We start from the raw sequence: 26,506 nt of genomic DNA on the forward strand, positions 1-26,506 counted from the left end.
CTGTGCTGCTCGGTGCCTGCGGTGTTGGGGTGTCAGTGTGCGAGACCCTGCGGGATGTAGGGTCTGGTGAGCCCCAGCCCCACCCGGGGGGAGGCAGTTGCTCTGTGGCAGGGGGCTGAGGGAGGGGCAGGAGCTAGCAGAGGAGCTCATCAGGGTCTGTGTTCTGTCTTGTCAGCCTCTGTAAGGGTGAGAGAATGATGGCTAGAAGGAGAGTGGTTGTGTCCCCACGGGCCCAGCCTGAATGGCTCTCTCCCTGTACCTCCAGATCTAGCACAGGGTGGCTTTCCTCCTGCTGCTACCCCAGCGGGGTGAGTGTCACCATTTCTGGGCAGATGGCCACAGAGCGGGGAGCAGCACCCGCTCTCTGTGTGAGGTTGGCAGTGGAACGCCCCTGGTCTGCACACTGCCTGCGAGGATGTCCGGGTGCAACCTAGCACCCAGAATTTTCTGTGAGCGGTAATTGAGCAGTAAGCCTGCCAATATGCAACTGTGACATATGAGGACCCAGGCTTGAGCCTCACAGAGATTTGCCCATGAGTGGACTGGCATGACTCCATTAGGCAGGGAGTACCATCCCTCTCCCCTGCAGGGGCTGCACGGAGAGATGAGAGGCCTGGGCAGGGGAGGACAGCTGCAGCTGGGGAACTACATGGACCCTGGAGGGCATCGGGCAGGGCCTCCTGCCAGATAGGGACAGTCCAGCAGAGGCCAGAGAGTGCTGGGTGCTGTGGATTGGTCCTCCCGGTCATGAATGGCTGCCCAGGCCTAGCCTCAGTTACCTCAGCTACCTCAGCTGTCCATGAGGAAGCTCCCAGAAGGCCATGCTGACACAGAAATCTGGTCAGCATCCCGGGTGCCCAGCCTTCCCAGAGCCTCTAGAAGTCCTGGATAAACAGGGCTCCCCAAGACGAACTTGGAGTGGCAGCTCAGGAAAGTGAAACCGTTGGATCCAGTCAGGCTTTGACATCTGCTGGCCTCACTGTCTGACTTACCACTGACCTGGCTCACCGGGATAAAGGGCCTCATCCAGATTGTTCTGGCCTCGGGTCTAAGGTCAAGTTGAGGGTAATACCCGGAAAGGGCTGAAGGCTTCCCACAGCCTATATCTGAGAGCTTTCGTTGGCCCAGAGACAGAGGGTAGAGATGGAGATGAAAACCAGAAATCCCCTTGCTGGCCCCCACCCACTGTTCAGAGGGAGAGCAGGGGCCTCAGTGTGTCCTAGAGGTTGCCCTGGCAGACACTTTACAGTGTTGGGGAAGCCCAGAGGCTCTGGACAGGAACATATCCATTTAAACCACTCTGAGCCTAGTTCATAAAACGGTAGGTCAATATTTTACAAGTCACTTTGCTAATGAAGACCTCTGCCAGACTCAACATACCACATCCCAGTGGGTGATAAGACAAGTGTTAGTTCACTGGAAACAGCCCAGAAGAGAGGTTTTTCCTTTCTTTTTCGTAATCTGCTGGGTTTCATACTTAGAGAGAGTGAGGCGGGCTGCCCTTGGACAAGAATATTCGCTTGTCAGGTGGCCCAACAAATGAGCCCCGGCTACACCCTCACCCCGTGCCAGGTCTAAGCAGCAACCACCTGCAGGCGTGTCAGAATCTCATTAGAGCAGACTCACATGTCCCACTCGGCCAGCGGAAGCCATCTTCGGTTCTGTCTGCCAAGTCCACATGCTGCCTTCCTGCGGGGAGAAGCTCAAGGGATGCCACAGGAGCTGTGCCTGCAGCATGATCTCCACTCCCACCTCCAAAGACAGGCCTCATTTTCCCCTCAGCATTTTCTCTGGAGCATTGAGCAAACCATGTCTCTGAAGGGCCTCGTTTGTTCCCCCAAGCATTTTATTACCATCTACACATGCCCTTGGCTGTGACCTACGCTTGCCCTTGGCCATGGGATACAGAGATGGGGTGGGGGGGCCTGGTCCCCAGACAGGAAAACCAACCTCAGTGGAGACCCTCGCCATCCGTGATGAGCTCTGAGCCTGGACTGAGCCTTGAAAATTCAGCCTGAGTGCAGGAGGTGCACCCAGGCATGGCCAGCAGAGGGCGCCCCGCGGGAGCCCAGGAGCAGTCCTGCAGAGTCCGGGGGCCCAGTGCCCAAGAGGAGGCCCAAAGAGCACCCTGGGAGCAGAGATGCCCATGTCCTCATGACTTGGTGTGAGAGCTAAGCTGAAGCCAAGGGAGCGGCCGCCTGTGATGCAAGAAGCCAGATCTGTGTCAGGGCTCAAGCCCCTCCAAGGGCCCTGGCCACAGCTGGGGTAACCAAGGGACTGACACAGACTATTGAGATTTTTCTGACAGGGTGGAACTCTCCAGAGTAAGCATTTAAAAAGGCCTGAATTCTTTGCACAAGTCAGAGTTCAGTTTGGAACTACACTCTCAGAACAGGCTAGAAAGGCTCGTTGGAGGCTTACCGAGCAGCGGCTCCCAGGGCAGGCATTCAGACCGAGGCATCTGGGGGTCAGGATGGCCGTGGCTCTGCAGAAAGCCCCTCCCTCCCTTCTGAACTGGTGGGCCAGCCCATGGCCACAGCTGGAGCAGTAGCAGTAGCAAGAAAAAGAGGTCGCCAAGGAAATAGGCAGAACCTTCGAGCCTTTAGCTAGTGACTGGAACAGGCTAGGAGTGGGGATGGCTCTGGGGACTAGGGCAGTGAGAACCAGCGTGCTCAGCACCTGTGCTCATTCAGTGGCAACACTGAGATGCAAGGTGGGGGGCTGAGCCCCAGCATAGATGAGAGAAAGCATTTCCTTGGGGAAGTGGTGAGGTACAGATAATTCCAACTCCTGATCTTTTTGTCCCCCTGAGCAGTAAAGAGGCAGAGGCCAACCCAGGGCTGCAAATAAGACTCCCAAGATTGCAGGACTGTCCCAGCCCAGCCAGGTGGGCAGGTGGCCTCATGCATGTACCTGCCTGGTGTAGTCAGCTCCAGACCAAGGGGCAGGGAGCAGCCCCAGGGAACATCTCCATCCCCCTGGGCTTGTGGAGCACCAGGCTGAGAGGAGTGACCTGGGCTCTGTGGGTGCTGCAACCCTTGCTGAAGGGAGGAGGTGCCCTTGACTATTAGGAGGAAGGACTACAGTGATGTGGCAGACCAGCTTGGGGCAGGCTCTGTATTGAGCCCTTGGTCAGGCACCACTCAGGAAAGCCTGCTGCCCAGTCCTCAGGGAACTTTGGGCAGGCAGTTCAGGATAACCTGAAGAAAAAGCAGTGGACGGGGCCTCTGCATCCCTGGTCTTTGAGCTTGGAGGAGCCACTCTGCCTCTGAGCCTCCCTTTGCCCCTATGAACGACGAGGGGTCTAAGACTTGTGAAAACAGCATAGTGCGGGGGAAATGGGGTATTGGTCTTGCATAGACAAAGCAAAACTACAGACAAAACATCTCTTTGGAGCATGCCTGCTGTATGTAAGATACAATCCTAGGCCCTGGGCTGAAGGTAAACGGCTGAGCGAGCCAGCCGGAGAGAGGCTGGCATGGGACAGGCCTGAGTGGCTTGGGAGGCATTGGGGGTAGAACGCGCAGAAGCCCACAGAAGGCTGCCGTGTGAGCTTGTTGGATTTGGGCCAGCTCAGAGCCAAGAGGCCTTATCAGTCCTTGCCCCCTTTCTGGGCTAGACTGGGCAGAGGACCCTCAGAGCAGCTGCCCTGCGCCATCCCCAGCAGCCTCAAGCATTAAAGGCTCAAGACTTGGGCTCCAGGATGATGCTCAGGTCTAGACTCTTGGCTCCAAAGGATTTTACAAGATGTATTGTCTTTGAGGAAGCCAATGGCACCCACATGGGCCTTTTTCACAAACAAAGTCATAAATAGCATGTTTGGGTGCCTCTTCAGAGACTGAGACCACTGAGACCCTCTCCTAGTGTGCCCCACAGAGTCCCAACGCACTTTCATCGCCCAGAGAGCCCTGACCATGTCCGCATGCCAGTGCCTCCTACCTGACCCTCTCTTCCCCATGGCCTTGGACCAGGCATGCACAGGAGGTCAGCCAGACCAGGGCTCAGGATGGGGGCTGATTGCCGCATCTGGGTGGAGGCCAGCTCACGCACGGTTCCCCCCAAGGGCCGTGCCTCCACTAGCCTTGCATCCCTGGGCAGCCCACCCAGGTAGCCCCCCAGTGTGTGTAGGCCCTGATGGCCAGGGTGCATGGGGGCATTGGAACCCAGAGTCCCTCTTTGTGGCCGAGGAACCAGCGCTTACCTAAAGATCCAGATTCGCATTTTGCTCATTCCAGGAAACCCTTTCCTCCACTTAGCTGGGGACAGAGGACAGACTTTGGAGTCAAAAAGACGTCTCCAGATCACAGTCCTGCCACACTCTGCTGCATGGAAAGCCCAGCCCGAGACCAGCAGGTGGTCTTACTTTCTTCCAGCCTTCAGTGGCTGTGTAGCTGGGCTGATGGCCCTGCTTAAAGCGAGCTGCTCCCCAGAAACAGTGAAACCAAGCGTGTCTTGGGGGAGGTGAGGAAAGCCTGTTGTAACTTGGAAAAGCCAAGTAGCTTGAGGTCCTAGAACTTGTGTCTCATCCTCTCTTACCTAGTTGTCTGGTGGGGGTAGGTACGGGAGGGTGACACCTGGAATTGCATTCTGGACTACTCCTCTCTTCCAAATAGCTTTGTGCCCAAAGCCTAACTTTAAGATCAAAATTGATCTCTCCCAATGTCAGTGATGACGGAGTTGGCCCCCGCTGGGCTTATCCAAGCTCTGTCCCTTGTCCAAGGTTACAGAGCCAGGCCCCATGGTTGGGCTGGGGCATGAAAGGAACTCCAAGGCCTGGGAGTCTGAAGAGGGCAGCAAAGCTGTCAGGGGGCAGTGTGGTGGCCCCCAAAGGTGGCCAGGCCTCTGTGTATCCCGACCATACTTGCTGTGGTTGGCGTTCTCATCCGCTTTGGAAGACAGCTAGGAGCAGAGAAAGGTGTGTGTGTCAACGCCCCAGCATAGCCAGCGAGCCCTAATTACCCAGCTCCATGAGGCCACAAGCACACATAGCCACCTGGTTCTGCTTAGGGGGGAGTTTTCTGCCATGAGCACCGGCCTTATGCCTCCTCGAGCAGAGTTCTGAACCTTGGGAAGGGAGCTCGGCTTCTCAGCTAGCTTTACGCTGACAAAGGGCTTTCTGCCTGTCAACCCAACTCCCCAGCAAACCCCATCCCCTCCCTACCGCAGCCACTGGGCCTCCCTTTGGCAGGGCCCGAGGGCCCATGCTCCGGACGCCTAGCCTCTGGAGACTTCCTTTCGAGCTAGAAAAACAAGCGGCCGACCGTGCCTCCCTGCAGCTGGACCCCACCCGCTGAACCTATAGAAAGGCCCTGGAGTGGATTCAGCCTCACAGAAGAGGAAACCTGGCTCCGGCCTCACCCGCAGGGCCTGTTATGTCTGGCTCCAGAGGCCTTCTCCTCTGGGCTTTTCCATGCCTGTGAACTAGGCCCCATTCATTTCCCTGTGGTTTCGTGGGAATGTCCAAAACACTCAGCAGGTTGTAGCAAGCCCAGGAGGAGAGGGGTCAGCGAGAGGCCCGGGCCGTGACGTGTGGTCAGCCCCATGGCCGCAGCAGCTTCCACTTGGGGTGTCTGGCCGGCTGTGGGTGGGCACCGGTCAGTCCACCGGCTGCCCCCCACCCAGCCTGGCCGGCTCAGCCTGTGGCTCTCTCTCTAGGTCTCCACTTTCCAGCTCCCAGGCCACCAGCCCCGCCCCAGCCTGGCCTAGGAGAGAACCGCAACAAAGATCTCTTCAAACTTCCCATCCCCGGCAGCTTCCCCTCAGCGCCCATCCAGCCGTCCTTCCCCTCCCGCCCTGACTCCCAGGGCCTGTGCAGTTTTCCACCACGCTGCCCTCCATCTGGGGCCGCTGGGAGAGCTGCAGGTCCTCTATGAGGGTGGCCGCCTCCCCCCACACACCCCTAACCCCCTGAGCTTCCCGGCCTCGGAGAAGGGGCCACGCTCAAGCATACCGCCTTGCTGGCTGCCAGCTTCCCACAGCTGAACCCCAGGGCTCCCAGGCCTGCAGTGGGGAGAATGTGCCCAAGTGGGGAGAATCGGGTCCTCAGAAGGAGTGATTTGAAACTGGCTGGCTGGGAGCAGTTCTTATCAAATTTCCAAGTTAGCAGTTTTCAGCAAGTGCTAATTGAACTGCCTCTGTGAGCGACCTAATTCCATCTGCATGAGATTCCCAGAGTTGTGACAAGTACCCCGGTGGCCAAGGGCAGAAGAGGCTCTGCTGGTCTCTCACTTGCTCTTGGTCTTTGAAAACTGATGCATTTTCAGGTTTGGGTCACAGCCATGCCACTGTGCCCTGGCGGCCCAGCTCCCCTGTCCTTTCCAAAGCCACTTTCGGAGTGTTCTGGGTATGGAAGGGGTGGGGTGAGTTTCTCATCTGGTTTAGCTGTAAAATGAATCTGGAAATGGAACATCCTTGGCGGCCCTGTGGCTCTGGTCGGGCAGGGCTGAGAGGGTAAGTGCAGAGGAGCCGAGAGTCCAAGGGCAAGGGCCCTGGGCCGGCAGGGTCAGGAGCTCAGCCTGCCCGTCTACACGGATTCTGGGCTCAAGAGAGACCCTGCTGTCAGCTGCCGCTCTTCTAGATCCACTGACCTCTGAGGGAGGGAGGGCAGCCAGCGGAGCTGTGGTCAGCCCAGCGCTGACCTTGGGTCTGGACTGTGCCGGCCCCCAGGCTGCCCTGTCCCTGGGCCTTGTGGAGGAAGGCACCGTATTTGTTGACCTCCTTCGCCCAGTAGACTTGAAAAGACAGTTTCGGGACGGTGCTCTCGTGCCAGTGCTCCGAGGCTACCCAGCTGCTCTTCACACAGGGGCCTGCTGTGTTCTAGGGCTGCTGCTGTCCTCTGAGCCCTCAGGACAACCTGGGAAAAGGGGCTAGGGAACGTGGGATCCCGCCCCCCTCCTCCCCTGCCTGGCTGTGGCCCTGGGCAAGGCCCTTCCTCTTCGGGCTCCAGGAGCTCCAGGCGGCTGGGAGGAAGGGGCCTGTCCCTTCCTGCAGGGACCAACACTGTGAGAGAGCCTTCCCGGGGCCCTCCTTGAGCAGACAGATGGCGGCTAGGACAAGCTGCCTCCTTTCCCCTCAAACCATGTGGCCCGGCATCCCCTCATGGGAGCGGACAGCTCAGAGGGGACATCAGACTTCTTCCCTCCTCGAATGCAGGCTGGCCACATCGTCAGCCTCAGGTCCTCCCTCACCGGTAGCTCCTTCGCTGCTGAAAACACGTGCAGGATCATCTTTTGGAGACTTAAAAACAGCCATCAGAAAGCCTTACCTCCTCACCCTCCCTTCCGAGGAACTCTCACCTCTTCCACTAAGGGCCCGTATTGAGAGTCACCAGCATTTGACGGCCTCCCTCCTCAATCTTTGGTTTCCCAAATCAAGCTCCCCCGCTCCACAGCCATGGCGCCATGCACCGGCTTGCCAAACGTAGGGCCCTCTGCAGCTTCCCCGTGTTCTCCACAGCGGTCCTGCCCCAGGCAACCACTCCTGGACCTCATTCCCCCCCTCATCCCTCTCTCCCCCTCCCCCCACCAGCTACCATGCTCCTTCCCTCTTGCCCTCCTGGGCCCGTGGACAGTCTCACCGAGTCCCAGAGCCTCGCCTCACTTGTATCTCAGACTCTGGCATGACCTTCCCTTTCCTGCTGCCTCTGGCTGCTGCTCACAAGCCGTCGGTCCCTCCAGCTTTCATCCTAACTGTGCCCTACCTCGGCCCTGCGCCCCTTCACTGTGTTCTGCATGCCCATCCCTGGGCATGCTCCCAAGAGAAGTGCGGGTGCTGGAGGCTGGTACCCCAGCCCCGCCTGCCATCCCCCACAGCACAGCCCTCATCCCTTTGCCCTTGGTTCCTGCTTTTCTTGATTTGTTTTGCCTCCACATCTTTACTCGTTCATCCCTTTGACATAAAGTAGTTCCCTCCTCCTTGCCACTTCTTGGAACTGATCTGGCCTCGAGGTCACCAGGCCTGTTTGCCAGTCAGCTGTGGGATTCAGAGCCACACCTCTTTCCTTTTTGCCCTGTAAGCTCCCCTCACCCAGAAAGGGATAGAAAGCCCTCCCAGGGCTGCGGGAGACTTTCAGGGGTTCCAGTCCAGACTGCTCCCCTCATGCGGTCTGTCACCAGGTGCTTTGTGAACGTCCCTCCCTCCCTCGCCGTGCACAGGCAGAATTCGGCCGTAGCAGCTCCAGAAAGATGTGAGGATTCGTAAGAGAGCAAAGAAACCAGCGAATGGCTCTATCTGGGGAGTCTTACCCCTCTGGGGCGGGGGGGGGTCAGTAAATAACCACTCTGCGGTCTTGTGAGTAGAGTGTGCCGTGGAGACCCCTGAGACCAGGGGTGGGGAAGTCGGAAGGGCTGTTGCTTCTCAGGCACCGCGTTTGGGAATGGATGCAGTCAAGCTCTTTTCTCAGGCAGAGCTCAAAACTGTCAAGAACTCCTGGTGGCAAGTGTTAGGGGTCAGGCGTATACACGTGAGGGCTGTGCGGCCAAGCAGAACAGGGCCTGGTGGCAGGGACCCAGCCCTCCCAACTCCCAAATGTCCCCATCCTGGGAATCTGTACAGATTTGTAGAACATACGCTCTGTGCCAGCTTCGGGCAACCACCCGACCTCGTGCTGGGACCAGGGTAGACAGCACTGGGATGGGGAGGAGGGTGCGGCGATGATCAGAGGCAGTCACAGCAGTGGGAGTGAAATGCTAGAAGGGGATGCCCAGGGAGCACCGAGGGTAGGGTTCGTGCCTCATGCTGCCTCCCCGGAGGAAGGAGAGAGGAGAGGGGAGGAGAGGAGAGGGGAGAAGAGGAGAGGAGAGGGGAGGGGAGGAGATGGGAGGGGAGGGGAGGGGGCCCAGCACACCAGCGAAGAGAGCGGCAGTGCAATGAGACAGAGCAAGAGAGAGCTGCATGAAGCCGGCATGGCTGGATGATGAGGAGTGGAGGTTGGGGAGAAGGGAGAGGCGATCCAGGCACATGACAAAATGCCTAGTAAACCTCGTTCTTCCAAGGAGATGGGCTATCCCAAGGATGGTGGTAGTCAGTCGCTGAAGGGCTTCAGGAGAGGGACATGAGCAGGTTTGCTTTGGAGAAAGAGCGCCCGCTTTGGGTGTAAAGAAGTAAACAGCAGGGTGAGACTAGGACTGGGGAGGCCAGTTGGTCAGAGCTGGAGGCCTGACCATGGTGGTGGCATCAGGGCTGGAGGGCAGCGGGGGCCTCCAGGAACCTCGCTGTGTGTTCTGTCCACATCCTGGGGACGGGGCACCCAGCCAGGCACATTCGTGGTACACGCAATAACAGTGTTTTTCAGGGAGGCCAGGAGATTGTATATCGTACCTCTATTTTTCAGGTAAATTGGTTGAGATTCAGAGAGATTTAAAATTGTGTCTGCAGTCCCACAGCTAGTGAGGAGCAGAGCGGGAACTCCAGGCCTGCGACTGACCACTAGCCTCTCCCCTCCACACGGCCTGACCCGTGCGCATTGGACTAAGGAGGGAAGCGGGATGCGTAGGCAAAACAGCAGGAGAGGTGACGAGCAGGAGCCTCAGCCTGGGGCACCACCCTCCCCCTGTCCCACCCGAGGGGCTTGTTGGTCCCACCACCCCCCCAGGACCCCTCATTAACAAAACAGAGCCACAGTCTCCCAGACCAGCGGAGGAACATTCTGTCCAGTTCCTCCAACAACGACAGTCAAGAATGGGCAGCCTTCCTCGAAAAGGACAGCTGTCTCAGCCCATTGCCCGACCCCCGCCAGGCAGAGCGTCTTCTCCCAGACCTCGCCCTTCCCGCTGGGACCCAAGTCCAGGGGTCAGTGAACAGTAAGGGCCACAGCCTGGAGCTTCTGTCATCCTGAGGTGCATTAGTCTCCTGGAATAAAAACCTCAACTGGAATCGTCCCCTAGCATTTCATAGATATTTATACTTTTTTCTCTAAGTACCGTTAACACACTTGGGGAAACACCATTCTGGACCAGTCGTCTTTGCTTTGTGAGGAGGTGTGTGCTTGTGAGGAGGTTGTCTGTGGCCTTTACCTGCCGTCTGCCCGAGCGGGCGAGGGACTCTTACAGCTCCGAACTTGCTCTGCTCCTCCCTGGGATGAGAAGCCTCTCACCCGCCCTGCTCTCCCCGGCCCCCCGCCCAGCTCCAACCCCCAAGAGCCTGCAAGCCCAGAGCCCAAGCAGGTGGGATGCCGGGAATGAATGCTGATGGGCTCACATCCTGGCATGGCCCCCAGCTGGCTGTCACAGGCACCCCACACACACCCCCAAGACCTCCAGAGTTGTGGGCCCCCGGTGACTCTGGGCTCCGGATGCTGGGCAGATGCCAGGACCGGGACTGAGGCCCCACCTCCAAGGGCTTGGCTTGCTATTCTGGAAGGGGATCCTGGCTGGTGGCCATTCCTGAGCCCCCGTGTAGAGCAGTTGTCAGGCAGCCACTGACTTCCAGCCTCCTCGCCCTCCCCCAGCGAGTGGGGCACTGTGATCTCATGCCTGTGCCATGGCGGGTGGAGGAGATGGGCTCTGGCCAGGTCAGGTACCCAGATCCAGGAGCGGGGTCCTCCATCCCCACCACCCGGCCTCTGACGCGTGACGTTTGCTGTCAGGGGCACATCCTAACGACCCAGCCACTTGGCTTGGGGCCTCTGCAGTTAACGCAGGCCCCCAACAGGGGAAGGAAATTGGGGTGGAGGGGTGTTTGCTGACAAGTCAGCTGCTCAGGCTCCTCTTCTAATAGCCCTGCCTTTCCCCCTTTGGCTGAGGAGAAAAACACGGAATGGGACCCCAGAGACCCCTGGACCTTGGGCCGCAGGACTGCAGTTTCTAAACCAAGGCTCTTTCCTGCACACAAGTCTGGGTTCTAAGCAGCTCCTGCCACGTCCCAGGTCCTACAGAAGAAAGAGGCTGGGGGGCCCCCTTCTGGCCCATCCATGGAACTGACCCCTGGGGGGAAACCTGTTGAGCCTGGTGAAGGGGGCCTTTGCCGGCCTCAGACACCCTCCTGTCTCACCCCCACTGCCGCCCAGCCCAGTTCTCCCTCTGCGGTACCTGGCCCCGCTTTTGACAGTGAATCCTGAACTCAGGGGAATCTGGGGGCTAGCCGCTTGGCATTTCCTTGGCCTTCCTGTTCACTTGACTGGGGACCCTGCTCCAACCACGCTCCGCCCCTCCCAGCACCCCTGCCCCAGGACCCAACTGCCACGGTGCTCCAAGCCCCGTTTCCTCCCGCTCACAGTTTGCGTGTTCTCTCTACCCACTCCTCTCCCCCCTGCTGGCAGAAGAAGGATTTTAAGGACAGGTTGTGGATAAAATGGTCCCCACAGCTATCCTAGAACACTAATGAGCCGTGGCAACACCCAGAGAGTCAGCCTTATTGCTACGCCACCTCCCAGTTCAGTGGCATTGATGCTTTTCTGGGATGAATGCTTGATATCTGCAAACTATCTTGGAGAGAGTTCCACAGGAGAGAGTTCTCACCTCCTGCCCCGCTGTCCTGAGGGAGGAACTTGGACACTCAGGGAGAAATGGAGCCCCCAGGAGGCACCAAGGGACCTGCCCAAGGTCAGCCTCTGCATCTCAAGCTTCGACAGACTTTCTTCTGAACGTTAACCAGAGCATGCTGGCTTTTCTCCCACCGACTTCAGGTGCTTGTGGGAATGTACTGGAGGTCCAGGGAAGACAAGTAATGGAGAAGCAGCCTGACTGGAGTCTGTTGTCACTGCCTAGGGCTCTGGGTATCAGCCCCACCTTCCCCATCCCTTCCTTCCTGTTCTCGACTTTACTTGAGAACCTGAGATGAGGCGGCAGAGCGCCTGCAGGAACTGGGAGCAGGAGCACAGCTCCATCCTGGGGTGGGGGGGCACCCCACCATTCAGTTCCTTTGACCCCAGGGGTGGGAGTTGCGTGCAGGGACAGGCTGGAATGCCACAGCCCAGCCCACTTCTCTGGCAGGCCCAGCACTGCCTCACCTGCAGTCTGTCGGCAGCCCTGCTATGGGGCCATGCTGCCCCCTGCTGGCAACACTGGCAAAACACAGTGCAGGGTCAGTCCCAAGGTTATCTAGGTGTTCCCTCCTGGCCCAAGCTTGCACCTGGGCTGGAGACTTCGGGGCCCCAAGGAACAGACCATAGATCCCCTGCCCACAAGCATTCTCAGACTGCAGGGGGAGGCAGGTCTCGAACCGCCTGGCACACAGTAACGTTCATTGAGTGGACAGACATGAACGAAGGTACGCATCTGAAGCATTCTGATGATGACCAAGAACAGACATTAAACCAAACCAGGCATTTATTGAGTAGGAGCTGAGAATCCTGTTGGGTTGACAAGATCAAAATATGAAGAGTCCAGCAGCGCTAGTCTGAGACACAGGTGACCGTGAAACAGCCTGGCTCTTGTTGCCTGGGGGCGAGTTGGCAGTAGGGCCCCAGGGGGGAGATGGACACAGCCTTCAGCCTGGGCCTTCAGGAAGGCAAGGGAAAGGCAGGAAAGGGGGATCAGTGGCAGGAATGAAACTCATAGGGCATCTTGGGGAGTCCCCTCACCCCCACCACCACGGCTGGCCATTTGGCGTGACAGTGCAGAGAGAGAAAGTATAGCCTATGTCGTGAGGCCAACGACAGGAGGCCCTTATAACCTGTGATGTTTGCACTGGTCTCCAGGACCGCCATGTGGGCTGGGGCTGCCCTCCAACTATACGTTTAGAGAAAGGAAGGTCAAGAGAGGTCTCAGAGTCGTGCCTGTTCCTACAGCAAGAACACAGAGCCAGGATTCAGACCTCCACTTAGGAAACAGTGGCCGGTTCCATTGCCTGAACCCCGGGTTTCTCAGCAGGAAGGGCTGTGCACAAGGACACACTGGGGGGCAGGGAGGCAGAATGGTCACTGCAGTGACTATGAGCACACAGTAGGGGATAAAGAAACTCCCCATCCACGGTCTGACCCTTGCCATCCTCCGCCCAAACTCTATCCAGTCCGAAGTCAGCCCCGCAGATGAGGGGCTAGAGTCCAAGCTCAGGCTGGCCTTCTCCCAAGGCCCTGACCTGGCCCCGGGCCCTCCATGCTACCACCAGAGGGCCATCCCCACAGCCCTTGTCCCTCATAGAGAGGGCTTCAGGGAAAGACAGATGTGTTCTCGGGACAGCTTGGCAGACCAGATTCTCACTTCTACTGTGGGAAAGGGGCTCTGTCAGCTCCCTCTCCCCTCCCCTGCCCCCGTCACAGGCTGCATTTCTCTCCAAGAGCTCAGCGAGGTTGCAAGGCTAACCCTAAAGCGACACGCACACCTCCACGAAAAGACAGTTCATCCCCCCGCTACTTGTCGCCAGGGCCACGGGAGCTCACTCCCTGACCTCTTCTGGCTCCGTGGGAGAAGCACGGGCTTGATGTGCTGCTTGGGGTCCAGAATAAAGGCTGGGGAGAGTGGTCCCTGAACTGGACAAGGCTGGCCCCATACAGCCCCTTTCCAGCCGCTTCTGCTCTCCTGCTGTGAGTGCTCTGCTCACTCTCCCACTAGAGCCCTGGGTTGGGGAAGCAGCACGTGGCCTTCTGCCCCAGCTGACCTCAGGGCTATGCAATCCAGCTTCCCCCTTTTCCTGACTCCTCTATCTTGGCACAACCCCCCCACACACACCTGTCGGTCCCTGCCCTTCTCCCTGGGTCCTGGGTGTGCCTTTATCTCTTCACCTGGCCTATCTGTCCCTGCTTCTTGATTCTAATTACGCTCAAGGATAGCAGCAAGTGTTCAAACCTAAGAGGTTAACTCTCTGGGATTTGAACACCTCAATAGCACATTGATGTCGCCCTAGGATGCCGGATTCCTCTTGCTGTCTGTGACCCTCCTGTTCATCCTCAGAAACCCTCCTCTCCCCAGGGAGAGAAGGGAGCCCTGGGTCTGCTGACCACCTTCTTTGCACCCCCAGGAAGCCTGCTGATGCTGGGCCTGGGCATCTTGTTTTCTCACCCCTGGGGCGCCCCTGAGTGTCCTGGGAGGCGAGTCGTCAGCAGACAGCTTTATTCAGCACCTTCTCTTTGTCAGGCAGGGCACTGGGGTACCAGGCACAGGGCCACAGCAGGAAAGAAGACAGATGCCATCCCACCCAGACTCATGGGGGAGGTGGTGCACAAGCTCAAATGTCAGAAGGGAAGAGCCCTACTGATGGGTTAGCGCCAAGAGGGCCATGAGCAGGGGTACGAGACTGGGTGGCAGGAGGGCGTCTCTGGCACAAGAGAGCCAGTCTGCAGCTAGTTTGGGAAAGAATGGGCAGCAGCAGCCCCTGACACCTGCTCCTCACCTCCCCACCACCCGCAGGCTCGTGGAGGAGTTTATGCTCCTAGCCAACATGGCCGTGGCCCACAAGACGCACCGCACCTTCCCTGAGCGTGCCCTCCTGCGCCGGCACCCTCCGCCCCAGACCAAGATGCTCAATGACCTTGTGGAATTCTGCGAGCAGTTGGGGCTGCCCATGGACTTCAGCTCTGCAGGGGCCCTCAATGTGAGTGCCGGGAGTGCGAGGGAGGGGAAGGCCCTGGGGAGAGGCCTCCAAGTCACAGACGCCCTGGCCATGGGCCACACTCCCCACCAGGACCAGGCTGAGGGAAGCCGTTCAACACTCCGTGGTGGGCAGGGATCCTGCGGCCGGGGCTGGGCTGGGCTGGGCTGGGCTGGGCTTGGGCCCAGAAACTTTCCATAGGGGGCTGAGAGGATTGGAAGCCCAAGAATGTTTTTTATAGTAAGTGCTGTCAAGTGCCCCCTTCCTGGAACTAAGCCTTATGGGGCTCAGGCCTGACCTTTGATCCCACAGAAGGGTGGCTGTTCTGCTCTGGATTTTTAAGTCTGGGGTGGGCAGAGAAGTAACTTAGGTTAGACAGCAGAAACCAGTCTCTCCATGTAGCCAACAAGACATGGAAGAGCTGACATTGGAGCCACGGCCCAGCGTGGGATGCAGGGTGGAGGCTGCTGGCCTCCACACCCTACCATGGCCCTCTGAGCGGGGTCAAGCCCTCAGCTTACCCTTCCACCCCCAGAGCTGGGTCTCAGGTGGTCAGAGGGTGACAGGGTCCCCAGAGCCTGGCCCAGCTTGACTGCCTATCACACGGTTTGCTTCTAGAAAAGTCTGACCACAACATTTGGAGATGACAAGTACTCCCTGGCCCGGAAGGAGGTACTCACCAACATGTGTTCCCGGCCCATGCAGGTAAGGAAGGACCTGCACTCCCAACCTGCCCCTTCTCCCAGGGGCCTCCAGGACCTCCCCTCAGGGGAGGGGTGGGGAGAATAGCCCCAGGCGTTACCTAGGATAGGTGAGCCCTGAGCTCTGATTATCAGCCTCCTACACAGACTTGCCTGCCTTACCTGTTCAAGGACAGTTTCTGTGGGGTCCTTCAAGGGCCCAGTTTGAGGCCCGCTGCCCCCTGCATGGGGTCAGGGGCTCCACTCCCTAACTGAAGGCAGGGAGTCATCACAGGGCATACACCAAGCCTTTAGTGCCCAGTCCCTACAGACCAGACCAGCTCAGGGAAGGAACAGGGGCCAGTTAGCAACTGCGCTGCATGGGCACCCCGGAGGGGAGAGATTGCCTCCCATCGCAGCCTGCCTGGAGGGAAAGTCATCAACCCCCACCAAGCGCCCACCCTGTGGACCCCGCGCAGAGGAATCTCCCTCTTCCTCACTGGTAGGAGGGGAATTAGGCGATGGGCCTGTGTCGCAGGCAGTGTGACAGGCTGGCAGGCTGGGCCTAGACAATGAACTTGCTCCGGCAGCCTGTCTCAGCCCCCTGAGTCTGAGCTTCAGCCCCTGCAGGCCCAAGCATCTTGGGAAGAAGCCCCCCCCCCCAACCCTGCCTGTGAGGCCAGCCGGAGCTGCGCATACTAATGGGGCCAGCTCTGGGCTCCATCCTGGCCAGGGGGCAATGACAGACCATTTTTCAGGGGCTCAGTCACTCTGCGGATTCAATCAGTCCACAAGAGCCAGGTCACCTCAGCTGGCCACAGCCAATCTATTTCCTGACATTCATATTTCCTGCCAGGAATGAGCCACTGGGGCCCTTTTGGGTCTGGCTGCCTTTACCCTGTCCCCAGTCACAAGCGTCTCCCCCAACCAAGCACCTTTAAAGCACGCCACACAGAGGGGCAGGTATGCCTGTGGCGAGGGGACTCGATGTCACTCTGCGCTCTAGTTGCTCTGAGATGTGGTTGCCCCAGGGTCCCAGGAACTGCCTGTTGACTGTGCCAGGCAGGGCCAGTCGGGCTCCTGTTCCCTGCCTCCAGCCTCTGGAAGTGTCTGGAACTGTCCACCTCCAAAGTCAAACTAGCTCTGGAGCTCTGTGAAAAGGAAACCTCCTCTCCTGAGTCACCCAGAGCCTGAAAAAGAGTGGACTTCTGGCCTTTCCTGCCAGTGAGTGACCTTCAAGGCTGGCCTTAATATGGGGAGCTGATGGCAAAAGGTCCTGGAGTGCCTGTGGTGTCCCTAAGAACTAGGACAGGGACGGGGACCAGGCCGCGGCAGCAGCAGTTTCCTAAGGAAGCCGCTGAAACAGGACACCTGGGACTTTTCTGTCCCAGGAAAGCCACAGTCCCCACCTGTCCCATCCTGCCCAGAGACACCTTCCCAGCCAGGAAGGGACCAGGGCCTCTGTGCTGCTTAGCCCAGCTCATATGGGGAACTGGGCCGCCACCACCACTGAGAACAACGCCCAGACGTGGCTTGGCGTGGCGGCTGCTCCCACCTCCCCCAGTGACTTGCCCTGGACATGACCCCGGCCCCAGCAGGAGCTGGCAGGGAGGCAGACTCGGGGAGCTGAGCAGGTCATCACCAGCTGTGCCCTGGATTCCAGGCCCGACACACACACAGTAAGCGGAGCTGGCTCTCCGTTTGGCCAAGCACACAGGCAGCAAGGGAGTGAGGGAACAGACAAGGGTGTGACTTGGGCCTCAGTGAAGAATCTGTCCACTTGCTCCTCGCGGCATCCTGGGGTCGCAGCCCCAAGACCTCCAGGACCACAGGGCAAGTGGCTGCAGGCACTGTGGTCAGGCCACCCACACAGCAGAACACCATGGTCTGGAACCATTTGCTGGGCCCCTAGAGAAACTTGGCCTCTCTTCGTGTACCCTCGTCCTCACTGCCCCCTGCAGAAAGGCCTCTTGAACTCAGACCTCCGAGTCTTGGTGCCCGGATGGCTTGTCAGGGATAAGGGCTGAGGCTGGCAGCTGGCAAGCCTCTCTCTCACTTGGCGGGCATGTGACTGCCTGTAGGGGGCTCAGAGGTGCCAGGGTCCCAGCGTGGCCTTCCACAGATCAGGGATAGGGGCTGGAGGGCGTGAGGTCGGTCACCCTCAAAGACTAGGCCTGGACCACAGGGGAGGAGCTGGGTGCCCACTGCCTACTTCCCTGTAGACCCATAACAGGCATCCCAGGCCTTCTGTCCTACGTGCTGTTCTGGTCCGGTGGCGGTGGCAGCCTCCACAGCCTCGCAGAGCCCTGTGGCTGTCCTGGCTTCCTCTTGTGCCTCCACAGCTTGTCTGCGGCCCCTTGTCTGGCCAGCCCCAGGCCTCCTCCCCTCCTCCCCTTCCCATGGAGCTGATCAGAAACCACTCCCTGCTTGTCAAGAGCAGTAACCACCCCTGAACCAACAGCAGCAGGCTGAGGGGGAGGCTGAGCTCTGCCCCAGCTACCCTCAGATTTCAGCTCAGGGTCTGCTCCCCCAGCCCCCACCATCCCACAACCCCCACTGGGCCTGGGGCTCTAAGGGAGGAGGCCATCTGGCATCTCAAGGTTTCCCCTGCACTTCCTGTGCCCACAGAGGTGGGGTAGGCCCCTTGTAGTGCTCTCTGGCCTGTTCTCCGTGCCGCTGCCACGAGGGGTCTGCACAACCCAGGGCAAGACCTGCGTTTGTCTTCAGTCGGGGGTGGGGGTGGGCATGGGCGCCCTGTGGGTCCCCATACAGAGAATGGCCTGCGATCAGCTGCCGGCGGCCTGGCGGCTCCGTGTGCTCCCAAAATCCTTGGGGCCAGCCCAGCTCTCAGACCCCTTCTCCCTCCCCACAGATGGCCCTGTACTTCTGCTCCGGGATGCTGCAGGACCAGACGCAATTCCGGCACTACGCCCTCAACGTGCCGCTCTACACCCACTTTACCTCCCCCATCCGCCGCTTCGCCGACGTCCTGGTGCACCGCCTCCTGGCCGCCGCACTCGGTAAGAGGCATGGCCAGGAAGTCACACAGCCTGTGCCTACTGGCCGGCTGCCGCGGCTCCGAGTGGACTCCGGGCAGCCAGAAGCCACACTACACCCTGTGGAAGCCCCAGGGGGTGGTCAGCTGGGCCGTGGGAGAGCCTGGGCCCAGAAACCCCCCACCCCCGTGAAAGCTTACCGGGGGTCAGCTGCAGTAGAGCTCATTACAAGTCCTGTGCAAAGCCAGGGGCCCTCACCGTGGCCGCCCACCTTCCCATCCCCCGGAGCCAGGCAGCAGGGGAGGCCAGTGCCACCTCGCCTGGGCAGGGAGCAGTGTGCCACCCCTCACCCAGCTGTGGCCGGCGCATACACGGCACCCTGCCAGAAGCCCGCAACCGCCCTCTTCCCAGGCTGCGGGGAGCTGCCCGACCTTGAGCCCGAGACCCTGCAGAAGCAGGCCGACCACTGCAATGACCGCCGCATGGCCTCCAAGCGCGTCCAGGAGCTCAGCACCGGCCTCTTCTTTGCCGTCCTGGTTAAGGTGAGGCCGCCAGCCCAGTGCCCCCCAACCCCAACCCCACCATCCCCTCCTGGGCACCAGTGCACAAGGAGCTCTTAAGGAGCTCAGGGGCCTTCGGCAGCCGGGGATGACCCTGGGGGTGATGCCATGTCCTGTGGCTGAACCTTGGCTAGAGCCCTGCCTTGCAGGAAAGTGGCCCCCTGGAGTCGGAAGCCATGGTGCTCGGTGTCCTGAACCAAGCCTTCGACGTGCTGGTGCTGCGCTACGGCGTGCAGAAGCGCATCTACTGTAACGTGAGTCCCCACGGGCCCCTGAGGCCAGGCTTGGGGACCTCTGGGCAGGCAAGGCCAGCTCCAGGATGCCGGGACCCCACCACTTCTGTGCAAAGCCCTCCCTCGCCTCACGGACACACCAAGCTGTGTCCGCTGCACACCTGCATGTCCCCCAGCTCTCTGCCAGGGTCCCCTCCGTATTTGCCCAGCATCTGGCGGGAAGCATGGAGGATAGGAGCATAGGCCGGGGTCCTTGCTGTCATCACTGGCTCTGGAGAATACAAGCCGTGGTGGTGACGCGGACCATGTGGAGGCAGAGGGCGTGCCGTCCCTGAGCTTGCTGCCCTCCACCACCAGCACCAAGCCCACCTGATGGGCTGCACTGGGACACCCCGATACACCTGCCTGGGATGAGAAATCCGGGCCAGGAGTCAGGCTCAAGGGAACAGGCCCCTCCCAGACCAGTGCAGGATGGCAGAGCGCACAAGCTTTGGGGAATTCCTTGTGGGAATGTGAAGGGAGGAAAGATCAGAGAGAATGATCCGTGGCCACTCTGGAAGCTCTGTCCCCTGAAGAGACAGAAGAGACCACTATTTGCCTTGGGTCCTGCCCTGTGTGGCTGTTTATTCAAGGTTCTTCCCAAGGGTATTTTGTACCCTTGCGGTTAGCGGGTCTCCCCCCTGGGCCCTGACTCTGGCTTTGAATTTCCTGAAATCCAGCACACAGAGTGGAGCAAGCATGAAGTTAATACAGTAAATCAGAAGAGACAGAATCGAGTCCCACTGGGGATCTGTCAGGGCTCCAGTCTTCAAGTTCACTGAGCAGAACAGAAGTTCAGGTGTCGGTCGTCAGGCAGGGCTAGGGCTGCAGACAGGCCAGCCCTTAGCCTATGCTAACAGACCCGGTGCCCACAGGGGTCAGCACCCCTCTAGCCTTAGGTGCCCGAGCCCCTGACATTCAGCACTTGGGGCAGTTCTAGGCCAGTGGGAGGCAGGCAAAGGCAGGGGGCTGCCTCCAACAGGGGGGTGGGGGGGAGGGTTGCAGGGTCAAAGGTTAGAAGGTGGTGCCCAGAGCTTAGAACCTGAGACGCAGGTATGTGGACCCCCAGGCACTGCCCCTGCGGTCCTACCACTTCCAAAAGGTGGGCAAGAAGCCGGAGCTCACACTTGTCTGGGAGCCTGAGGACACGGACCTGGAGCCAGTGCAGCAGGTCAGAACCCGGGAGTGGGGCAGCCTTTCCAAAAAACCATGGTGTTACCATTTTCCCTCTAGCTCTTCTTGAGCCCTCCTCCCACCCCTCCCCACACCCCAGCACTTGGGCTCCCCTGTGGGATTTCAGGCTCTATGTGTGGAGAACAGCCGAGCTCACCCATATCCCCTCCTTGGAGCCAGAGCTTTCCCATACTGCCTTCCCTGCCCTGGGCCACCTCCCCCACTCCCCACACCCCACCCCACCATGGGGACAGACAAGGGGCTCTGCCTACCCCTCTAAAGCAGAGTTTTAACTTTGGGGATCCTTTGGGGAATCTAATGAAAACTGTGGATCTCATAACCAAGAAGTTGCATACAGTGGTTTTCACCCACTGCACACTCTAAAGGCCGGCCCCAGACCTCAGTTCCTTGTTCCCAGAGCCCAGGCACTCACTGTGACCAGACGACACACCCAGCCATGTCTGGCTCCCTGACTTCTCTCCAGGGCCATGGCCTCAGTACTTGCTTGCAGACAGGCAAGCCCAGAGGGGAGGGCGAGTGGACCTGGGGCCCAGCTAAGAGGACAGTGGCAGGGCTAGGTCCCAGCCACAAGCTCTTGCCCCTCCCACCCCCCCACCCCCCACTCCTGGTCCGGCTCCCCATGACACACTTGTGTCACCAAGCTGGGCTCTGCTCTGCCACAGGTCGTCACCATCTTCAGCCTGGTCGAGGTGGTACTGCAGGCCGAGACCACTGCCCTCAAGTACAGCGCCGTCCTCAAGCGGCCAGGCACAGAGGGCCTCCTGAGCCAGCAGGATGGGGAGCAGCCAGATGCCAGTGTCGCTGGTGACCTGCAGGCCTGAGGCCTCCTGCGCAGCCCACACCCCTGCCCCACCCGCCGGCTTTTAGGAATAGGACCTTTCGACACCAAAGGGGATTTTTAATTTGGTTTTTAACAACTCAGGGCTTTGTTTTTATTTCCTCATTCTATTTTATTTTTGCCGCTCAGTTTTTAAACAAACTGGAGGGGAGAGGGTGGGGCTGGATGGAAGGTTGAGGCCTGGCTCATGCTTTCTGGGAGGAGAACGGGACCCCGTCCTCCTGGGAAGGCCAGCCCCCCCTTCTGCCAGGCCACCCACTGCCTTCCCCTGCCCAGGAAACCGGGGACTTTCAGCAAATCAGTGTCATGGAATAAAATCAAGTGTGAATTGCTGTCTGGTGTGGGGGGCACTATGGGGAGGCCTAGACAGCAGGGTGCCCCTTGGACCTATGACAAGGGACCTGGCTCAGGCTGCACCCCTCGCAGCTGAGCTGGGGTCACCACCCTCCAGAACCTTCCTGTCAGTTCCAGGATGATTCACAGAGCTGGCCACATGTCAGACCGATGCCTGTGCCTCATTCTGGCTGATTAGAAATGTAATTAGTATGCAAGACAGCAAAGCTCACCCATCACCCAGCCGAAAGTGACTGCCCCGCCCCCACCAGCTCCTCTGCCTGCTGGCCTCAGGAGGGGCGGCAGGGGTCCTGCGACACTCCCTCCCTCAGGTCCCAGGCCACAGCTCTGAGTAGCCCAGTCCACAGGCCTGGGTTCAAGCTGCTGGCTCACCCTCCAGTGCCAATCCTATACCCTGGCGGCCCTGAGGAGCAGGGGACAGGGACCTGGGTCTGCCAGAGACGAGGAAGGCCCTCATCCTGACCTTCCCAGCCAAGGAGGGGCAGAGGGGTGCCTGGTGGCCCTAACTTGGTCTTGTCACCTGCCTGGCATCATCCTGAGCACCCCCCAGTTGCACCATCCCTGGGGACCTAGGGACAGAGATGAGGGGCCCCTGGGCTGTGCTCTCTCCCCAGCTGGCCTGACCCTGGCCTGCACTCCTTCCCCGCCCAGCTAGGAAACCACAGGCTGGCTTCCCAAAGGACTGCCGGAAACCCGGTGGAAACCAGACCTTGGCCCTTATTCCTCCATGCCGTTTCCTTGGGGGTCAGTATTAACAAGCCCATTTGATCGAGTTGCAGTGAATGCTCTTCAAAGAAAAATTCAGTACAGTACCTCTTAGGAGGGCCTCGCGGGCTCCGGAGGACAGATGGCGTGGCCCGAGGACAGATGGCGTGGCTGCCTCTGTCCTGCACAGGAAGCCCTGGGCCAGGTGTCAGAAGGGAATGGAGGACACGCTACCATCCTGCCTTCCATTCCTTTCTCTTCCAACACCTTACCCAGCCTTCCAGGTATCCATCTCACCACCCCCAAGATATCCCTGAGGCCACCACCCCTCTCTGTTCCTGTCCCAGAGCCTTCTCCTGCAACCAGGGACCTGAAGGGAAGATAGGTGAGAGGATCTGGTGGTTTCATGTTTGGATGAGAAGATTTCCAAGTGTTTCCTGTCCTAGGCAACCCAACAGAGCCCAAGGGCAGGACACCTCAACCTTGTCCCCATCCCCTCATACTGCCCTACCCTCTGAGGAAGAGCACTGGTGTTCTGCACTGAGGCTGTCCCCTGCCAGCCTCCCGCAGAGCCTGGGGGTAGAGGGCAGAGCAGAGCCCCCGTGGAGTGACACCCATCAGGGAGGCTGTGGGTCAGAGCCCCTGGGCTCCCTCTTGAGCAACATGGACTCAGAATGGACCCCGGTCCTTATGGCCCAGGCACCCCCTGAGCCCTGGTGAGGCCCAGCCAACTTGGTCAGCATGGCACAACTTGGCCGCCAGGACTTGCTTGGGCAGAGGTGGGTGTCACCCTGAGCCACGCTAGAGCCACGGGGGCCATGGCCATCCAGCCCACCCCACTTCCTTTGACAGAAGTGTAAACTGTGCCCAGACAGGAGCCAGGAAGGCTCTGTCTTCCTCAAGGGGCCACGTCAGGTCGCCATGGTGGAGGGAGCAGAGATGCAAATAGCGTCACAGCGGGACAGGCTCTAGCAAAGTCCCGAGGCTGGAGAGTGTATTCCTAGCCCTGAAGGTGCAGCAGCCAGAAGACCGTGCAAGGGCCCCACCGGGGTGAAGGAACTGAGGCTCAAAGCTACTTGCCTAACCAGGAACTGTGAAGGTCAAGGTCAGAGTGCTAAGAGGACACACAAGAAGACGCTGGAAAGGTAGATCCCACGGCCCCTCTGAGAGGGCCAGAGAGTTTGCACTCTGTCTGATGGCCATACAGAGCCACTGAAGGTTTCTAACCAAGGCTGCGCTGGGAAGGCCTCTGTTCCCTCCCTCCTTTACTTAGCAGGGAGCACGGAGTGGCTGCAGAGCTCTATTCGTGGGGCTGCTGTCCTCAGGAGGAGCGGGTTCACTAGTGCGAGAGGCGGTGGTGATGGCATGAAGGTGAAGCAGGAGGGGGTGTCCTGTGGGGACAGAGCCTTAGGGAGCAGCCTTGTGACTGTTTGCAAGCTGGGGCCCTGAGGCCCAGTGCTGTCGGGGGGGAGGGGGGTGCAGGCCAAGCGTAGGTCAGAGTGATGGAGGAAAGCCCTCGAACTGGGGCGGTGAGGGCTTTCCTTGCCCCCCGGGGGCAGACCTGGGAACAGATGAACAGAGGAGGGGCGCAAGCCAGCATCCCCAGACTCCATGCTGAGAATAGACCCCCTGCACAGAGGCAGGGGCGGGGAGTGGAGGGTGTGGGGTGCAGCACCAGGGGTGGTTGGGGAAACCCAGGCAGGCCTTGAGGTTCGGGGAGAGTGGTGCTCAGGCGGGATGTCTCCCCGGCTGACCCCCGGGAAGGGTCAGCCTGGGAAAGCTCAGGACTGAAAATCTGGGATCAGGAAGATGAGAAGGGTGGGATATGAGGAGCCTGGGAAGGAGGAGCCAGAGAGAGAGGGGTCCTGAGGCTTCAGAAGGACTCCTGTCTTTTGATTATGTAGGAAAGAAACCCAGTGCTCTGGGAAGTGACTCTGGGAAGAAGGGAACCGATAGGAAAGCTGGACAGAACTACCAGAGGAGGGCAGGAAATCCCATGTTGGAGAGACAGGGAGGCACCACACCTCCAGGTCACCTGGGGTGGCCCTGTGCCCTTCTCTATTTCTGCTTCATTTTCTCCTGGTGTAGATCACTTCCCCCATGGTGACCTTCTGGAAGTGTCTACCTTCTGTATCTTGTAGCCCACCCTCCCAGCTCTAAGACCCCAGGAAAGAGTGGGGTGGTTGCCCAACCCTGGCCCATCAAAGAGCTGTCATGGTACCGAGTGGGAGCTCCTGCGGTCCCTGGCAATTGGGAGGGATGGGCAAGAACCTGGGGACCAGGTCCCAGGAAGAGGCTAGGCCCCCACGGAGACATAGCAGCAGACGCCTGCTGTAGCTGCCATGAGTGCAGAGCAGTGATGCCACAGGACAGGAGCCCAGGCTAGAGGGGCTGTGACAATCCAGGTGAGATGAGGGCCTGAGAGAGGGAACGGATCCAAGATGAGACAGAGCTGGCATGGACAGGTGCTGGAGGCACAGGCAAGAATGGCTCCCGCCGGAGGAGGCAAAGAGGAACACCCTAGGGGACAACAGCGGGGATGGACGGGGCAGATGAGGGGTGGGGACAGCAGAGGCCAGAGTTCAGACTCCTTCTGGGAACAAGAGAGCCTCAGATGCCGCTACTGGGAGTTGAGAGCATGAGGCAAAGTCGTGCGGTGGGTTAGGACTACACAGGGGGTGGGAAACAGAATTCACAGCGGCTGAGATGGGGCAACAGCCTCCGGTAAAGAAAATGTGTTGTGTACACAAATTGGAATATGGCCCAGCTGTGAGAAGGGACATCCTGCCAGTTGTGGCAACGTAGATGCACGTGAAGGCCGTTCTGCTGAGTGAAACGGGCCCGGCTTGAGACAAACACTGCATGTCCTCGCCTATGTGTGGAGTCTACGAGAATCAAACACATAAAAGCAGAGGAGAAGGCTGCTTTCCAGGGCCAAGGCAGGGAGGAAGAATGGGGAGATGTTGGGGATGAAGTTTCAGTTGTAAGATAAACTAGTCTGGGGATCTCCTACTACACAACACGGTGGTGTAGTTAACGACACGGTGCTGTGGGCTGGAAAGCCGCAGAGCAGGTACATCTTCAGCGCACTCACCACGGAAAGAATGTGATCGCTCTGAGATGACAGATCATGTTAACGAGCTTGACAGTGGTGATCACTGCACAGTGTATCCATATATCAAATCATCAAGTTGTACATCTTAGATATATACAATTACGATTTGTCCGTTATACCTCAATGAAACTGCTAAATAAACATAAATACAATAAATACAAACGGAGTCTCTGTGCCTCCCCCTTAAATCTCGACGGGCTCGGTGGCCGCTAAGAAGCAGAAATGTGGTAGAAGTGACCCTGGGCCAGTTTCAAGACCCAGTCCTTAAGGAACTGGCAGCTTCTACTCCCTGGCTCTTGGAATCCAGCTGCCATGTTGTGAGGAAGCTCAAGCGACTCCGTAGAGAAGCCCACATGGAAGGAAGCCAACTCCTTAGCCCTGTGATGGAGCCATCTTGGAAGCAGGTCCCCCAGGTCCCAACCAGCCGAAGCCCCGTTGATCAGACACACACTGTCCCCTCCAAGCCCTGCCCAGATTGCAGATCTGTGATCCAATAAATGTGTGAGGTTGTTTGGGGCTGATTCTAGGTAACCAAGAACAGAAGATCAGTAGAATGTGTCAATAGATAGAGCTTATGATGGGAAAATGAAGAAATGATTTAGAAACAGTGGCAAATAACCAACAGAAAGCCAAAAGAGGAAAGTAGTTGCCTCAGAGATGGAAAAATGCAGGGAGGGAGACAGGGAACTTCTGTTTATTGTTGTTTTTTTAACCTAAACTTACAGAGCATTTTGGTAATTTAAATTATATTCGTGTATAACTTGGATAAGAATAAAAACCCAAACAACCTCCCCCAAAATCTTTTTTCTTAGCAGGAATGGATCTACAGTTGGTTTAAAAGGCTTTTTGTACATTCAGCAACGGGGATAGTAAACAGTCCATCATTCCAGTAAGTAAGATAAAATTCCTGCTGACAAGTGGCCTCATATTCCCAGTGAGTTCCAATGCTGCCTAAGGCCTTTTACTTAGAGACTCAGGTGGCAGTCTGAGTGGGGACAGGCCCCACTGGTTGTCTCAGTGGAGCCCCTAGGGCCTGTGCTGGCTTCCCATCTGAGCCAAGGCAGCTGAAGCAGAGGGGGCAATGAGGGAACAGAACCACAGGTGAGGCTATGAGCCTCCCCGTGCAATGTGACTGCACGAGGACTGAATTTCAGGCCCCCGCTGAGCACTGACTACAGAGTCCCAGTTCATGAGCACGGTCACAGATTTCAGGGTCAATGAAGGTGAGAGGGGTATTGAAGCAGATGAAAGAGGCTAGCCCTGACGAAGAGAAGGAGAAAGCTGCCTTTCACAACAATAAAGAAGATTCTGGAGATGGGGGTTGGG

At 58.6% G+C, this 26,506-nt stretch overlaps 1 protein-coding gene across 1 annotated transcript in view; it reads left to right on the plus strand.

The window, feature by feature from the left end:
- DIS3L2 (DIS3 like 3'-5' exoribonuclease 2) overlaps nucleotides 1-25,342 on the plus strand; it is a 366,805-nt gene extending 341,463 nt beyond the window's left edge. The window contains exons 15-21 of the mRNA XM_044241854.1: nucleotides 14,286-14,469; nucleotides 15,085-15,171; nucleotides 18,019-18,166; nucleotides 18,554-18,684; nucleotides 18,852-18,956; nucleotides 20,044-20,145; nucleotides 20,831-25,342. Coding sequence (XP_044097789.1) covers nucleotides 14,286-14,469; nucleotides 15,085-15,171; nucleotides 18,019-18,166; nucleotides 18,554-18,684; nucleotides 18,852-18,956; nucleotides 20,044-20,145; nucleotides 20,831-20,989 — 916 coding nt within the window. The 3' untranslated portion in view covers nucleotides 20,990-25,342. The remainder of the gene's footprint in view (nucleotides 1-14,285; nucleotides 14,470-15,084; nucleotides 15,172-18,018; nucleotides 18,167-18,553; nucleotides 18,685-18,851; nucleotides 18,957-20,043; nucleotides 20,146-20,830) is intronic.
- The last annotated feature ends 1,164 nt before the right edge of the window (nucleotides 25,343-26,506 follow it).

Source organism: Neovison vison, chromosome 3 (genome assembly GCF_020171115.1).
Source record: "Neovison vison isolate M4711 chromosome 3, ASM_NN_V1, whole genome shotgun sequence".
NCBI classification, from domain to species: Eukaryota; Metazoa; Chordata; class Mammalia; order Carnivora; family Mustelidae; genus Neogale; species Neogale vison.